At 40.5% G+C, this 17,197-nt stretch overlaps 1 protein-coding gene across 27 annotated transcripts in view; it reads left to right on the top strand.

Moving 5' to 3' along the window:
• Window positions 1-9,238: 9,238 nt before the first annotated feature.
• DGKI (diacylglycerol kinase iota) overlaps window positions 9,239-17,197 on the top strand; it is a 496,276-nt gene continuing 488,317 nt past the window's right edge. For 26 of the 27 annotated variants that reach the window (XR_010159013.1, XR_010159015.1, XR_010159014.1 and 23 more), the window contains exon 1: window positions 9,239-12,840. Coding sequence is in view for 23 of the 27 variants with exons in the window: in XM_063815623.1 (XP_063671693.1) it covers window positions 11,978-12,840 (863 nt within the window). In the remaining 4 variants the exon portion in view is untranslated. The remainder of the gene's footprint in view (window positions 12,841-17,197) is intronic. The other variant, XM_054655228.2, reaches the window with a different exon arrangement.

Here is a 17,197-nt window from a genome sequence, read left to right as displayed (position 1 = left end):
TTCCACCACTGGTATTCTTTTTTCAAAAATTCTATTGTGGTTAAGAATATATATAAAATTTACCATTGTAACAATTTCTAATTGTATAATTCAGGAGTATTAAGTATATGCACATTGCTGTACAACCAATCTCCAGAACTTTTTCATTTGCAAAACAGAAACTCTGTACCCATTAAATAACAACTGTTTGTTTCACCTTCCCCTGGTGCCTGGCAATCACCATTCTACTTTCCATTTCTAAGAATCTGATGACTCTAGATATCTCTTATAAGTGGAATCATACAGTACTTGTCTCTTTGTGACTGGCTTATTTCACTTAGCATAATGTTTTCAAAATTCATCCAAGTTGTAGAATGTGTCAGAGTTTTCTTCCTTTTGAAGGCTAATTAATATTGCATTGTATGAATAGATCTCATTTTGCTTATCTGTTCATCCATTAATGGACACTTGGGTTGGTTTTACCTCTTGGCTATTGTGAATAGTGCTGCTATGAATATGAGTATGTAACTATCTCTTTGAAATCTTGCCTTCAATTATTTTGCATATATATATGCAACAGTGGAATTGTTGGATCATATAGAAACTGCTACACTCTTTTCCTTGTGTCTGCACCATTTTACATTCCCAATCGTGCACTAAAGTTCCAATTTCTCCTTATCTTTATCAACTCTTCTTTCCCTTTCTTTCTTTCCTTCTTTCTTTCTTTTTTTTTTCTTCCTTCCTTCCTTCCTTCCATCTTTTTTTTCTTTCTTCTTCATTCTAATGGGTGTGAGTGATATCTCATTGTTGGTTTTGATTTGCATTTCCCTAATGATTAACAATGTTGAATATCTTTTCATATGCTTGTTGGCCATTTATATCCGTTTATATATCACTTTTGAGAAATGTCTGTTCAGATTTTTTTCCATTTTTAAATCAGGTTTTTTGTTGTTGTTGTTCAGTTGTAGGAGTTCTTAATATATTCTGGATATTAATTCCATATCAGATGTATTTACAAATATTCTCTTTAATTCCATAGTTTGCCTTTTTACTCTGTTGCTTGTGTCCTCTGATGCACAGAAGTTTTAAATTTTGATATATTTCAATTTGTCTACTTTTACTTTTCTTGCCTGTGTTTTTGGTGTCATGTCCAGGAAATCTTTGCCAAATTCAATATCATAAAGCTTTTCCTCAATATTTTCTGGTAAGCATTTTATAGTTTTAGGTCTTCAGTTTAGATCTTTGATCCATTTTGACTTAATTTTTGTATATGGTGTAAGATAGAGGTCCAAATTCATTCTTTTGCCTATGGATGTCCAATTTTCCCAGCATCATTTGTTGAGGAGACACTGTTTCCCCATTGAACAGTCTTGACACTCTTGCCAAAAATCATTTGACCCTATGTATGAGAGCTAATTTCTGAGCTCTCTTATTCTATTCCATTGGTCTATATGCATGTCTTTATGCCAGTACCACATAGTTTTGATTAATATAGCATTTTAATAAGTTTTGAAATCAGGAAATGTAAAACCTCCATCTTTGTTCTTTTTTTAGAAGATTGTTTTGGCTATTTGGGGTCCCCTGTGATTTCATATGAATCTGAAAATGGATTTTTCTATTTCTGCAAAAAATGCCACTGATATTTTGACAGGAATTGCATAAATCTATAGATTGCTTTGGGTAGTACTGATATGTTAACAATATTAAGTCTTTTAACTAATAAACAAAAATATATTTCCATTTATTTGTGTCTTCTTTTATTTGCTTAAACATTGTTTTGTAGTTTTCAATATACAATTTTTTGACCACCTTGGTTAAGTTACTCCGAAGTATTTTATTATTTTTGGTGCTACTGTAAATGGAATTGGGCTGCTGCTTCTTATTTTTTTGGATTGCTCATTGTTAGTGTATAGAAACACACCTGCTTTTTTTGTGTTGAGTTTGTATCCTGCAACTTTGCTGAATTTGTTAGTTCTAGTAGTTTAAAAAATAATAATTGGTGAAATCTTTAAAGCGTTCTACACTTAAGATTATGTCTGCAGACGGAGATAATTTTACCTCTTTCTTTCAGTGTGTAGCCTTTTACTGATTTTTCTTGCCTAATAGTGCTGGCTTAAGCTTCTAGGACTGTGTTGAATAGAAATGACAAAAGTGGGCATAATTGTCTTCTTTCTGATATTGGAGACAGAGCTTTCAGTCTTTCACCATTGAATATGATGTGAGCTGTGAATTTTTCATATGTGGCTTTTATTATGTTAGGGTAGTTTCCCTCTATCCTTAGTTTATTGAGTTATTTTATTGTATTATTCAAGGTTGTTGAATTTTGTCAGGTTCTTTTTTATATCAGTTGAGACGACTAAGTTTTTTTTACCCTTCATTTTGTAAATGTTATATACTACATTGATTGATTTGTTAATGTGATATATTACATTGATTGATTTTCATCTGTTGAATCATCCTCACATTCCAGAAATAAATCTCACATAGTCATTGTGTAGAATCTTTTAAATATGCTGTTGAATTCTGTTTGGTAGCATTTTGTTGAGGATTTTGTGTCAATATTCATCAGGGATATTAGTCTATAGTTTTCCTGAAGTGTTTTTGTCTGGGTTTGGTATAAGATTAATGCTGGCCTCATAGAATGAGTTTGGAACTCTTTAATTTTCTGGAAGAGTCTGAGGATAATTAGTGTTAATTCTTCTTTAAACGTTTAGCAGAATCCACCAGTGACACCCATTTGGTCCTGGACTTTCCTTTGTTTGATAGTTGATTAATAATTCAATCTCATTACTAGTTATAGATCTGATTCATATTTCTATGTCTTCCTGATTCAGTCTTGGTAAGTGTGATATATATTCTTAATTCAAGATCTCCCTTGCAAAACTTGCATTTGATTACCAAGAGATTTGATGTGCTAATTATGGAAGTTTTGAGCATCACTGTATGACGTACAGATAGGAGCAAATTAAATTCTATTAGGGTTTTTGTGTTATTTAAATTTGCCTAAAATTTCTAGAGCTACTTATTGATGAAACTACTTCAGGATGGTTGGATTTAAGTCTTATTCCACCATTTCCCTATTTACAACCAATTTGTTAAAATTTTAAAAATTATACCTCAGAAATATCTTTCAAATATTTATTCCCTTTCCTAGCCCACTGTCACTTCCTTATATCAGGTCCTTAGTATATCTTGCACAGACTACCTAAATAGCCTCATAACTTGTCTTCCTGCTTCTTCCTGTCCAGCTTTGTCCTCCACACCTTGATACATTTCTGAAACTTACATTATATGATTATACCATTTTTCCTGCCTAGGAATAATCCATGTATTTTATCTTCCTATTCCACAAAGTTCAAAATCCTCAGAATAGAAGAATCTCTCCAAGTGTCTGTAACTTGCCCCACTCTAGCCTCATCTGCCTCCCTTTCTTCCTTGCCACCTACCCCCATTCCAAATTTGTGCCATATCAATGTATTCCACATTCTGTAGAACACCCGAGTTTTTCATTTTTCTGTGCTTTTGCAATGTGCTGTTTCTGGGTGGTAAAATTTCACTCAAACCTTTAGAGATAAGGCAAAAGTCATTTCTTTCCTGAGACTTCTCAGACACCAAATGTTATGTTATGTCCTTCAAGGTCATGCCCCAAGGCACATGGAACTTAGTAGAATGCAAGTACTTATATCAATATGTCTTATAATTATTACCCTAATGTTCACCCCACAAAACTCTGATCCTTTAAGGGTAGGATATGTCCACAACTTATCTTTGTGTAGAGTGTGAAACACAGTGTCCCGTATATTCACAGTGTCCAAATACAGCTAGCACAGAATAGCTAGCTACTTAATGAATGCTTATTTAATGAGTGTTTATTCTGGGGGATGAATAACATTGAAAAAGACCTGAACTTCATTGCTCCTTCTCCACTGACTACTTATGTGACCTTGGGTGAGTCATTTATCTTCTCAAGATCTGTTTCTTAATTTGTGAGTGAAAGATGATGACAGATAATCTCCAACATCCCTTACAGCTCTGACATCTTATTATTGCCATTTTTATTTGTGCAAAAGACAACCTTAATTATTAAAATAACTTCATTGTGCATGACACTCAAGGAAAACAAAACCATAACCAAATTTCTTTACCTTATTTGACTTTACATTTCATGTTCATTCTTGAGTGGAACCATTCTAATCTTTATGAGCGTTCCCAATTTTACCTCTATATACCGAATTAAAATGTTTTATGTCGTTTGTTTAAATCTATAGCTCTGTTTATATTTTTCCAGTGTTCTAAACCATAGGTTTATAATACCTCTGTCCTTGGTAGAGGCACAAGAGAAGATATATTTTAAAATAATACAGTATTTAATAAAATAATATTTATCATTTAAAATGTCTTACAAGTATAACACTATAAATAATTTAAAAATTAAGAGTTATCTTTAAAGTCAACTAATTTCCTGTTTTGTGTTCCTTTTCTTTGTTTATTCATATTCTATATAGTTTCAAGGATGGTATCACTTAATTTTATATCCTAGTGTTTTCATTTAGCACATCATCAGCAATTTGTATTATTTCTACTTAGACCCACAACTATTATTTTGGAGGTCTGCATAAGGTTCCTCCACTGGACATTGAAAAATTTACTTAATTATTTTCCTATTGTAGACCAGCTAAGTCACTTTCTTTAATTTAACATTATAAACAATTCTATAACAAATATCTTTCTTTACTTGGAATCTTCTTTATTTGGGATTTTTTTCTTAAGATGCATTTCTAGAAGTGAGATTATTTGATTAAAGAGTAATATTGCTAATTTTATAGTTAAGTTTGGAAATTATCCATAAAAGTATAATTTTAGGGACAATATAGTCCAAATATCTTATTTTATATGGATTATTATGAATATTTCAATCAATATATCAAGTATTTTTCTGAATTTATTTGTGCCATGTTATAAGAATGCATTTGGCTGCAAGTAAAGAAAAAAATAAATCCACTTAACAGTGGCTTATACAGATCAGAGTTTAATTTCCTTACATAATAAAAAGTCTAGCAGTAGGTGGACTGTAGTCGGCTGGCAACTGCTCAAAGAAGTCATCAAGGACTAAGGCCTATTACATTTTCTGACTCTTCCATGCTTAGTGAATGGTTTTCATTTTCATGGTTGCAAGACGGTTATTATACTTGTGGGCATTGAGCTCCTCTCTAAGCATGAAGAAGGAAAAGGGCAAAGGACTGAGAGGGCATATTATCTTTCTGTACTAATAAAACACATCTCCAGAAGAAGCTCCATTTGATTATTTTGGCTTTGATCTCCTTGTTCAGAACCAGGTCACATAGTCACACTTCACTTAAGGGCAGTGGAAGAGAAAGCATTTCATCTTGTACATCTCTATATTCTAGGAAGATGGAGAAAGGGAATGTGAATGGCTTTTAAGTTAAAAGGTCAAGGCGTTTGCCACTTGACTTTCATTACTCTACGTAAAAAGAAGTGAAGACGAAAGGAAATGGTTTTCATTTATTACAATTAAATGGTAGTCTCTTCCAGGGAAGTTATCTAATTGTATCCATCTTTGAATCCTTAGCATTAGCAGAATGTTCATACATGAAGAGGCTCAAAAAGTCTTTGTAATATGCTGAAACAGTAAATATATGTTCCCTGCAAATCTAAATGGATTAATTAAAAAGTCATATTAGATTAGCATCATTTTCCTTGATAGCATTTCTTGTTTGATACCTTAGGGAAATGCAATAAAAAGAATATTAGGCATAGTTTGCCAACCAAACTTTGCACACAAATACAGGAATGCAGATTCAATGAGAGTCCAGCTGAATGTTTTAATATGGATTTTAATAACTATACACAAAAGTTATTAATTAGTGGAACATTGGAATGTTAAACACCAAAAGAGCAGGGTCTTTAGTTTTTCCTCACTGAATTACCGGTACCTTGAACAGTATATTACAATCACAAGTAGACATTTACCAACTGCCTGTAAAACAAATGACCGTCAGAATGAATTAAGGTTTCTAGGAGTGCATTGCACATTCTGAGGCCAACCTTATCCTTTTTGGGAGGAAATTTATTGGTGACTTCATTGAGTTTGCTACAGATCAGGCCTGCTCTTGATAAGTAACCAAGAAAAATAGTGAATGCAATGAATGACAGACTCTGGATCCCGAAGACTTTTGCCTGAGAGAGTGAGAGTCAGAACACAGCAAGAGGAAATTGAGTGGGAATGCAAGCTAATTCCTCAATTCGCCCCCCGCAAACTAGCTGCTCAAGTACAGAGTCATTGTAAATTATACATAGGTTTTTTTGGTACACCAGCAGTTGGAATGAGGAATAATGATAAAAAAAATGGAAAGCACTTTATGACAGAGCCTGTTGAAAATGACTAGGTTGTCTTAGAAAGTAGTGACTCCTCTGTAACTTCAATTGTTTAAGTCTAAAAAAAAAAATCACATGAAGAGATGCTGTGGGAGCACCATGCATGAGAGGGGTCTGGACTGGGTAATCTAAAGACCTCTTCCCTCCTAGCAATACAATAGTTCTATTTTTAGTTAAATCTAGCTTAGACACTGCCTGTTGAAATCAATTCCTATCAATCGAACCTAAAATATTTTTCTCCATACTAATTCAGCAAGCTCCCACTGTAGCTTCATATTTTTTATGGCCATGATATAAGTCTGACAATCTTCAACTCTAGGTTGAACACGGGAACAGTTTAACACAGACACAGTTCTATGTTAGCTAATGGCTGAGAAGGGCAGTTTAGGGAGCGAGAGGCTTCTCTGATGAGATAACATGAGAAGTAAGACCTGAATGATAAGAAGAATCGGAGCATATAAGACACAATTTATGTCCCTAGAATGGCTGGCTTCCATCTATTCTCTCATACCTTTGTGTCTTTGCTTGCTCAGTGGCCAGCCCAAGCCACCATTGCCATTGCCAGTGCCTCATATCCCAACTGTGCCAGTGACCTCAGCCTCTCCCAGTGACTGGATTCCACTGAGATTGCATTAGAAGGGGACTCACAAGTTTGGTGCTCACGTGCAATCAGTCTGTATCCTCAGAGGTTCCTCCAATCACTGGGGGATCTGGGTTCCCTAGCAGTTGCCATAAAGAGCCAGTAACAGAACCTGGAGGTGAGGGTGAATTAATTAGTTCTCTAAGGGACAAACTTCAACCAGTTTCAACAGGAGACAGGAAGACATTGGCAGAGAATCTCCACTCTCTCCTGTGGACAGAATGTTTCTGGATATAATGATGTAGGTCCTGTCTGGAAGAAGTGCTGGTGACCAAGAAAGCAGGTATGTTGTTTTGTGATGCTGTAGTCATTCATAACTCGCCACCTTGAATTTACTTTCCCCTCCTTTTCAGCCTTGATTCTCTTTTTCCTTCATTCTTGAGTCCTGGAATTACAACTTCACATAAAGTCTTGGCTTGTAAGTTTTGCCTCAGGATCTGTTTTCTAGGAAACTCGGACAAAAACAAACACAATACAAAAATATGAACCATAGTTCAGGAACTGTGCTCAGGTTCATGGAGGTGCTCAGGTTTCTGCCGTATATTCACAGGGGCACCGCAGGATATATTAAAATTTTGAAGGAAACTCAGAGATACTTGACATTTGTTAGACACCATGCATACTACTGACTCAATGTAGTTGATAGTTTCAACACTAGATTACACTACATTCTTTCAGTGACATCATTATGTTTGCAAAGCTGGGTTTTGATGGTTGCAATTTCATGTGGTATTAAGGAGCAATACCACATGAAAATTAGTGTGGAACAGGAAATGAAGGTGGTGGTGTCTAATATGATCCTAAGATTTGACAGGTTGTGTCATGCCCATTACTATCCCATTGGTAAGTGATTGTGGCTGCTTACAAATGAAGTACAAACATTTTTTCTTTCAATTTATGTTTTTTTTCAAATAGCTACTAATGTTGTCAAGAAGTAAATGTTTATTGAACTGTTAGCATCTGAATACTTAATAAACATAAGTGTTAGGTTCATCTTCATAAATCTCAGCCTGGAAGTGCCAGGAAAAATAATTACTGAGACATTCAGTAAGGGTGGTGTGAACTGAGAAAGTCTGGGAACCTCTGAGGTAGAGCTTTACGGGCAGGCAGGAATAAGCTCAGCATGTGATATGGTTTGGCTCTGTGTCCCCACCCAAATCTCATCTCGAACTGGAATCCCCATATGTCGAGGGAGGGACCTGGTGGGAGGTGATTGGATCATGGAGGTGGTTCCCCATGCTGTTTTCAAGATAGTGAGTAAGTTCTCACGAGATCTGATGGTTTTATGAGGGGCTCTTCCCCCTTCACTCTCTGCTCTGTCTCTCCTACGGCCATGTAAAGAAGGTCTTTTCTTTCCCTTCATCTTCCGCCATGATTGTAAGTTTCCTAAGGGTTCCCCAGCCATGCGGAACTGTGAGTCAGTTAAGCCTCTTTCCTTTGTAAATTACCCAGTCTCGGGGAGTTCTTTATAGCAGTGTGAAAATGGACTAATACAGCATGTATGAGAAATGGGATGTTAGGAGAGCTGAGTCAGAAGGTGAGGGACTGCAGGGATAGAGGAGGCACAGGAGAGACCAAGTAGGGCCTTGTAGGCTTTGACAAGAGATCTCAGTTATCATTTCTGTACAACATGATACATCCTGGAAACTTAATCCTGGAAACTTCTTTTTCTTTTTTTCCTCAGTGACAACATTTTCAAAAGCTCTATTATCTTTCCCTGGTTTTATACATAACTGAGGTCTCCAATGTGTGCATATGCATGTTTAAATGTGTCACTTGCTTTTAAAAAAAACATGATTCTGTGTTATTTCTGGAAAATTCCTGAAATTCCTGAAAACTACATACATTTAAAAATGTTAAACATAATGTTCTCATTATTATCTGGTCTTGCAGTATTATCTAGACTTAAATTTTTTTTCTTCTTTCTTTCAAACTTCACATTGAAGCCCTTTTATCAAGCTCAGCATTTAGGAGACTCAAGGTTGGTATTTCAGACTAGGATGACACCTGTTTTAGATTGAACAGTAATTAATAATAGAAAGGTGAGTTAAGAAGCTCACCAAATGGGGCATGGCTTTGGGCCCAGTCATGGAAATATTGTCCATCTGCGGTCTGAGATTATACTTCCAGGTCCAGACACTGGATGTTTCAATATACCCAGAGATGCTCATTTTCTTGGTTATGTACTTATGTTACTCAAAATCACATGCAATGCAGTTTCAAAGGAGAATGTCAATTTATTTTTGTGATTAGAATGCTTTTGACCCATTTTCAAGGATTCCACTTTTTAGTGTCAAGGAAACTAAGAAGCAGGATGAATAATTACAAGGTTACTTGGTGACCATTGAAAAATAGAAAGGAAAATAAATTGTCTAAGAGAATGACTAATATTTTAAGTAACTTCTCAGGAGATCACCCCACAACAGAATTCATTTGTCTTTTGCTGGAATTATTTGTGCTTCCCAAATGTCGCTCTGTCTTAAGTTAGAGTTAATGTTCAATGGCTGTTTTTAAAAAAACCCAATATTCCTCTGATTAGCAACCCATTAATACACTATTTAAACATATAAATACACACTTGAGAGGTCCAGCTGGCTTTTCTGATAGGCTGGGAGACATTCTGTTGGCATGTACTTATTGAATCAGGCAAAACCTCAAGACTCTAGCTAGAGCCATTCAACTCCGCTTCACTGTGACCATTTTCTTATGTATCCTTCCAGAAATATTATATCTCTATAGATCTTCTTTTCTCCATAAATGATAGCATACTACTAAGTACTCTGAGCATTGTTTTTCTTTTTTTGTTAACATTATATATTTGAGATTGTTTTATATTAATGAATATTAACTTGCCTTATGTATCTTGACAGTTCCAGAGAATTCCACTGTTTGGATGAATAACAATTTAGGTTGTTTTCAATCTTAAATCCTTTGTGTATACCTACAAGTATATCAGAGGACAAATTTTTAGAAGTGAAATTGCTTAGTTAATTAGGTCATGCATTTCAAACATGGATAGATATTGTAAAATTTACCATCAGAGAGATTTTACTAGTTAAAGTATATCAAAAATTTGAGGAAGCATTTGTTTTCATACCCCCCTCATCAATACCATCTATTATCAAACTGTTTGTTCTGAAAAATGACGTCTTTCATTATGTTCACAACGATGTATATTTCTTTTCTCAGTCAATAAACACTTCATGATGGTCTATGATATACACACTTATGCAATTATGTTACCTGTTTATTATTACTGAAGATATAGTGATAAACAACATATAGCGTTTATATACATGTGGGATAAATAGACACATGACAGTTGCAGTGGTCCAAGTTTAGTACAATGGTGCAGTGGGAGCTATGGGAGGTACGTCCATCACAGTCTAGAAAGGGATCATCAACGGAGGCTTCTAGTGGGGAGAAACATGGGGAGAGACATGTAAACTAAAATCCGATGGAGGTGTAGAGTAGTTGGCTCGGCAAATCTTAGGAAAAGGAGAAGCAAAGAAGAGGAGACAGCAGACTCACACGTGCAAAAATGGGAATGGAGAGAGCAGAGAGCGTGTGGGGTTTGCACAAAGAACAGTTCAGAACCTCACTGTCATGACAGTATGAAGAGAAAGCGGGCAGTACTCCACCACCCACCAATGTAGCCCTCGAAATCAGTTGAGTTGTTTGAACTTTACCCTAACGGTAATATGACATAATCAAAAGATTTTTAAGTGGAGGCGTGAAAAATCAGAAGTATTTTGGGGCTCACACTTGAGATTGGATTGGGGAAGATACGGCTAAAAGTAAGTGGGAGTAATGAGGGGGCTGTCCCAGTAATTGGGTTCAGATGACATTTGCTTGATTTTAGGGATGTACGAGATATTCGTGGATCTTGTGTTGAAGCACCTAATACACGATGTCCCTTCTGAAGACGGGTGCATTAAACTGGGGTGAAGCACAAAGGCCACTGAGCAGCCTGGCTTGACTCCTGGCTTTGCCAGTTTGCATTTGCACGTGTCCAAGCCCTTGAGAGGTGCTGTGAAAACATAGAGATGGATGAGGGAAGTGCTTATACAGCACATACCGTATAAAAAGAGGGCTTCATACTTGCTAGCTGTTTTAATTTTTATTATTACTTTTCCTCGCTGCACATGGAAATGTCTTTACCTTTGTCTTATTATAAGGTACATACGAGGAGAGTTGCAGAACATGGGTGTTAGAAGAGATTTGACATATCTGTTCATTTTCCTAATTTTAGTGATGAGAAAATAAAGGGAAAGAAAGCAATTTAGATTTTTGCCAGTATTACAATTCTTTGTTCACGGGCACACCACGCCAGCCTGAAACTGTTCATTGGTCTGGTTCTCTTACCACCTCGTATATGTAGGTTTATAGTTTGGTTACGAACACCACCTTGTCTTAACCATAGATAGTTCCTGTGTTTGCCGACAGCAGCGATTTCTTGTGTGGAAACCCCTAATTTGGGAAACAATCTGTTTTAAACACTTTGTAGCACATCACTCAAACCGCACAGTTTTCGATAATCTTAGAAACAAAAACTGGGGTTGAGGCGGACAGTTAAATTCTGCAGACACCACAAGCTTGGATTCGTTTCAGCAGTCGGTCCTAAGTGGTTTGAAGCCCCTTCCGGGATGCCTCTTCTTATACGAACAACGCAGCGGCGCCAGGCGCCAGGGTCCTCACTTCTGCCTCCTGGATTTCCTCCGCCTTTCTGCTTCACCGAGGGCCCTGTGATCCGATTCCATCGAATTAACTGCTGTTTACCGAGGGTCTGCTGCGCCTAAGGAAGGCACCGGGCGACGAGCAAGGCGGGGACGCAGTTCGGGGACGCAGGGGTCCGGGCCCCAGTCCAGAGACAGGAGGTCGGCGCTTCGACTTGGCACCCGCCGACGAATTCACTCCAAGGTTCCCACTGGCGGAGCTCCTGCTACCTCCCCCCTCCCCTAAATGCAGCTCCCGCTACCTTCCCGCGCCCAGGGGCTGCTGCCTGAGCCCAGCTCTGCTCACTGGAGGGCGGCGGTGGAGAGGGTGCTGGCCCAGCGTCGGCAGCTGGGCTCAGGACCAAGGTGGGCGCCCGCCGGTCCTGGTCCCCCAGCCTCGCGGTGCAGGACCCAGGGCGCGGCCACTCGAGTTCCCCGGACGCTCTCCTTCCTGATGCTCGCTGTCCCTGCCCTGGCGTCCCCAGCCCGGGGTCGCAGCCTGTCCTCTCTCTCCCCCTCCGCCGCAGCCCGTCGCCTCCGGGCAGAGTTCAGGTTCAGCTTGGGCTTTCGCTCGGGATTTAGCAAGAGGCCGGCGGGGCTGGAGGGTGCGGGCGGGCGCGGGAGGCGGGGAGCGGCGGCCTCTGATTGGCCGGGGCGGGGGAGTGAGCGGAGTTTCCCACAATGCCCCGGTGCGGTGCAGCGGCGGATGGATGCTGCGGGAAGGGGCTGCCATTTGCTGCCCCTGCCAGCGGCGCGCGGACCTGCCCGCGCTCCTGCAGCCGCCGCCGCCGCCAGCGCCGCCAGCCCGCCCGGCCCCTGCAGCGGCGCCGCCTGCGCTCCCTCCGCGGCCGCCGGAGCGGGCGCCATGAACCCCAGCTCCTCGGCGGGAGAGGAGAAAGGGGCGACGGGCGGCAGCAGCAGCAGCGGAAGCGGCGCCGGGAGCTGCTGCCTGGGCGCCGAGGGCGGCGCGGACCCGCGGGGCGCAGGGGCAGCCGCGGCGGCGGGGGCCGCTGCCCTGGACGAGCCCGCGGCCGCCGGCCAGAAGGAGAAGGACGAAGCGCTGGAGGAGAAGCTGAGGAACTTAACTTTCCGGAAACAGGTCTCGTACAGGTAGGCGCGGGGAGCCGGCAGCCGAGACAGGTGCGCCGCGGCGGGAGACCCACTCTTCCCCCAGCAAGGGGCGCTTCCGCGGAGTTGGGCACCTCTCTGTTTCCACGCTTCTCCTTCCCCCTTTCCCCCTCTCCTCCGGGGGATGTCTGTCTTCTCCCCATCCTATCATTCCAGGCTGGAGGGCAGCAACGCCTGCTTTCCCCTGTGGCAGGAGAGAAGCACTGGGTCCCTAAGGTCAGAACAACAGAAATTTTGTCTCTCTCTCTCTCTCTCTCTCTCTCTCTCTCTCTCTCTCTCTGTGTGTGTGTGTGTGTGTGTGTGTGTGTGAGAGAGAGAGAGAGAGAGAGAGAGAGAGAGAGAGAGAGAGAAAGGGTTGCAGACTCAGTGATGCTTAGTTTTCTTAAGAGAAGTCGTCAAAGTTGCCCCTAAGCAGGTGTCATCTTCAACCACCCTTCCCCCACCTTCCAGATTTCGCTGGATGAACCTTTGGCACTAACTTGACAGCTGAGATCACTCCGACAGGCAGAAAAGAATAGCACTACACTGAAGAGAAATCTTTATGGAAGTTGGCCCTGCGTCGAAATCCCCCATGAAGGAAGAGTGGGTTTATGTCTGTAGATGCGCCACTGGTTATGGGGGTTCCATGCCTGCGTGCTCCTTGCCTCTCTCCTGGCTGGAGGAGGGTGTGGGGAGCCCGCTGGCAAGCTAGGGGTGAAGGTGAGAGTGGGGACCATATTTGCACCTAAGGATGAGTGTATGTGTAAGACAAGGACAGTGTGGGATCAATGGCCTTTAAATTAGGATAAAAGATAACCCCACATCGTATTAGAATCAGACAACGAGGAATTAGGATTTATTAAGGTCTCTCTCACCCCTCCCTTCCGCAGGCAAGAATAAAGACATTGGCAGGTTTGGAGAGTTGCTGACACTAACCCTACTGCTTATCGATGTTAAAGGTCGAGGTGATATGCAAGCATAGGTTTACAAAGATGTACACTTGCTGGAGCTCAGAGGGTTTCTGGAAAAGGGGTCAGTGAAAACATTCTTGTAACCCTACTCTTTCTGAGTTAGTGTTCCCTTCCCAAAAACCATATAAAGTATTAAGCCTGTCACACCATGTGCTGTTATGTAAGCAAACGCAGATGACAGGGGTGTGTGGGTTTGGGAGGGTGTGTTTTATTTATGGGGGCAGGTGTGTGAATAATTGGGATCCCCATACACATCGCCTGGCCTGGAGGCCACAGTCACTAGGGCATGTGCTCTGTGTCTAAGTGTTGACTTCTGATGACTCCTAAAACGCCTTCCTGGTGAGGTTGTTGCTTCTGCGTTCCTCCCATGCATTTTGTTCGCTGTGCGCTGAGGGAGTTCCCCACCTGAGTTGTTCTCTTAGTTACTCACACAGATCAGGTCCAAATGGATCTTTCTTTTTATACTTTGGTTTCTAAAAATAGACAGATGGTGGGGAGGGGGTAGCTCTAGGGAGGTATGCTAGGACACTGGCAGTTCTACTTCCTAGTTATGATGGCCCGTCTGGCCCCTGGGGGAACAGGGACTACATTCAGCCTAATTTAGGAGCTGTGAGTTGGAAGGGGGTGGTGATTACATGAAGCACAGTGTAGGCTGCTCCTGGCTTATTGGTATTCATCAGAGTCCTCATTGGGTAGGAAGACAAAGCCAGAGTTTGCAAGGGAAATCATTTCAGCTTGCCTCTTGTCAGGGGTCATTCTCTGAGCCTCCTTTTTTAAAATGTATGTTGTGTGGGGTTTTGGCTTTCTGAGTTGCATGCTCACACATGCACGTGTAAGTGTGTACACACACAAGCATAGACATGGACACAGACGCAGCATGTTTCTATAGAAGAATAATAACATTGTGTCTGCTTTACAATCCTTACATAGAGGTGGATTCTACTTCGTGAACATCATTTCCTTTTAAATAAAGCTTTACAGTCTCCAATTCCTGCATCAGTGTCACCTCAGGTGTCTGGTTAAAAGTGCCCACCACCATAGACTTGCAGAATCAAACTGTCTGTGGGTGAGAATTTTTAACACGCTCCTCAGGCGATGTTTATGCAGACTAATATATGGGGATTGCCACCCTATTTTGCCCCCAAGACTAAACAATTGATCTTTGAACTCATAAACCCTCCCCATCCAAACCAGGCCAGTCAGTCTCAAAGTCAGAGGAAAGATGGTGAAAAGGAGGTGCTTCCATCTGGAGCATGTTTGTCCCTGGGTAACAGGAAAGTGTCTCCATTTTGATCACTGTTACTTATTTGTTTTGGAGTCATGGTGAATGGCCTGCCCACTCGTCATGGCGGCCATTGGTGCTGGACTCCTGCAGCAGGGCTGGCTGTTTTACTGTGGGATGGATGAAGGGTGTGTAAAAAAAGAGCAGGTTTGTCAGGAGCTGAGGGTCGGCTCCTTGGTGGGGACCACACCACCTCCCTTCTGGGGGCACCTGAGGACAGTGTCTGGTGGGAGCTTATGGAGAGGAGGCAGGAAGACCTCACAGAATGGAGTCTGAGTGAAAGGACTGAGTTAGGGTATGGAGCATGGCTGCTTGCGTAAGGGGGATCATTTGAGGTGGAGGAGTGGAGATTTGCAGGTAGGCAAAAAATATCTTTTGAAGAACATGGATATTTTTGGAATGAAACTTGACAGGCAAAAAGAAGGGGGCTTTTGGAGAGAGGGTGTGTGTGCGTGTGTGTGTGTGTGTGTAGGGGGGTCTCATCTGCTTCTTCTGTTGCTAAGGAACATATAAGCTAGGGTTTAAAAATAAATGAGGAGTGGGTGGGCATATGCAGTGACTCCTGTCTTTTTAGGAACCAGAGCCCTTTACAAAAAGCCTTTAAATAACCATTTCTGGAGGCAGATTATTCATTTTGCTTGACTTTTACTTTGTTAAGTAAAATAAACTGCTTTCTATACTCCTAGATTTCCCCTCATTATCTATTCTTTGTTGGCTTTTTTTGAGAACCATTTTTCCCATGAGAATTTTTTCCTTTATTTCAGAATCTGCACCCCTAGAGCAAATAGTCTCTGTCGACTGTAAAGCTGAAGGTTTGAAAAGGCAGTGCGAGTGAGCTGGTACTTTTCTTTTAAAATTACTACTTCGTTTTTCTTTGCAAATTATGGTGCTGCAACAGATACATATGTGTAAATGACTATCTACTGTGTAGGAACTGTTTTTTTTTTAAACTGCTGTAAGAATTCCCATATAAGGCAGTACAATAAAAAAAAAAAGACTTCAGAAACACATAAGGGAAGGGAAGGAGAAGGTAGCTGATGTTTATTGTCTTCTATGCAACAGGCACTGGGCTAAGCCTTATTGTATATTGTCTTAATTAATCTTTGTGACAGTCCTGTGATGTGACTATGACTATTTCCATTTTATTGAAAATGAACTTGAGGCATAGAGCTTGGGCAGGAGGCAGAATTTAAAACACAGATGACTCCAAAGGACTGTCTCTTTAGACCGCATCACGCTGCTTCCCTAAACATTTATTTTAGGTTTGAGCTCTCTCTCCATGTGTGCATATGTGTATGCATGCGTGTGTGCAGTGTGAGTTATCTTCCCCCTCATCCGTAATACACGGCAGGTCATTACATATTATTATTATTATATATTATTGCATACCTTTTTTTGGCTTGTGGCCCTTTGTCTATATAATTTTAGGGAACTCTTCTACTATCTCAGAAATATAAATGAATATAAATTCATGATTGCAAATATATCAGTTTTGCTTCTGAGAACAAAACCACCTACATGCACCTGCTATGAAGATATCCTCGTTAGAGGTTTATATGCCTTAAAAAAAAATTTACACAGGGTTGTGTAGGCGAAGCTAGGTCCAATGAAGAGCTGGCCCATCGGTACCTCTTTGGGCAGCACAGAATGAGTGATGAAGTACAATTTTGCTTGTCAGTATGTCTGGGAAGACCATTACTTATGAGATGTTGATGCCTATGATTTAGTTTCTCTGCTCATAAACCATGCTGGTAATACTAAACCTTTCTTAAAGGAAGTTTTTGGTATGAGATAGAAATAGGAGCAAGGAGTATTAAACACTTTAGTTTGGGCAACCATGTAAAAAAATGATCTGTTATTCTTTATAGGTTGATGATTAGAATGTAGTTTTTTTGCGTGTGTTTTGTCCCACAAAGTAAGGTTGTGTTATTACAAGAAAGATATTTGAGGAGTTCGAAGCCGCGTAGGATAAAATGGATATTCGTCTTCCTTGCATTGTAATCAATAGTGTATGGGGGAACTTTTCTCCTGAATATCAGTATGTATCCTCTTTTGTAAATCCATTTTATTTTGTTTTTATCCGTGTTTTGCACATCTGTTAGATTTT

This window comes from Pan troglodytes, chromosome 6, assembly GCF_028858775.2.
Source record: "Pan troglodytes isolate AG18354 chromosome 6, NHGRI_mPanTro3-v2.0_pri, whole genome shotgun sequence".
In the NCBI taxonomy this organism is placed as follows: domain Eukaryota; kingdom Metazoa; phylum Chordata; class Mammalia; order Primates; family Hominidae; genus Pan; species Pan troglodytes.
The sequence above is the reverse complement of the archived record's forward strand: the minus strand, read 5'-3'. Positions and strand labels throughout refer to the sequence as shown.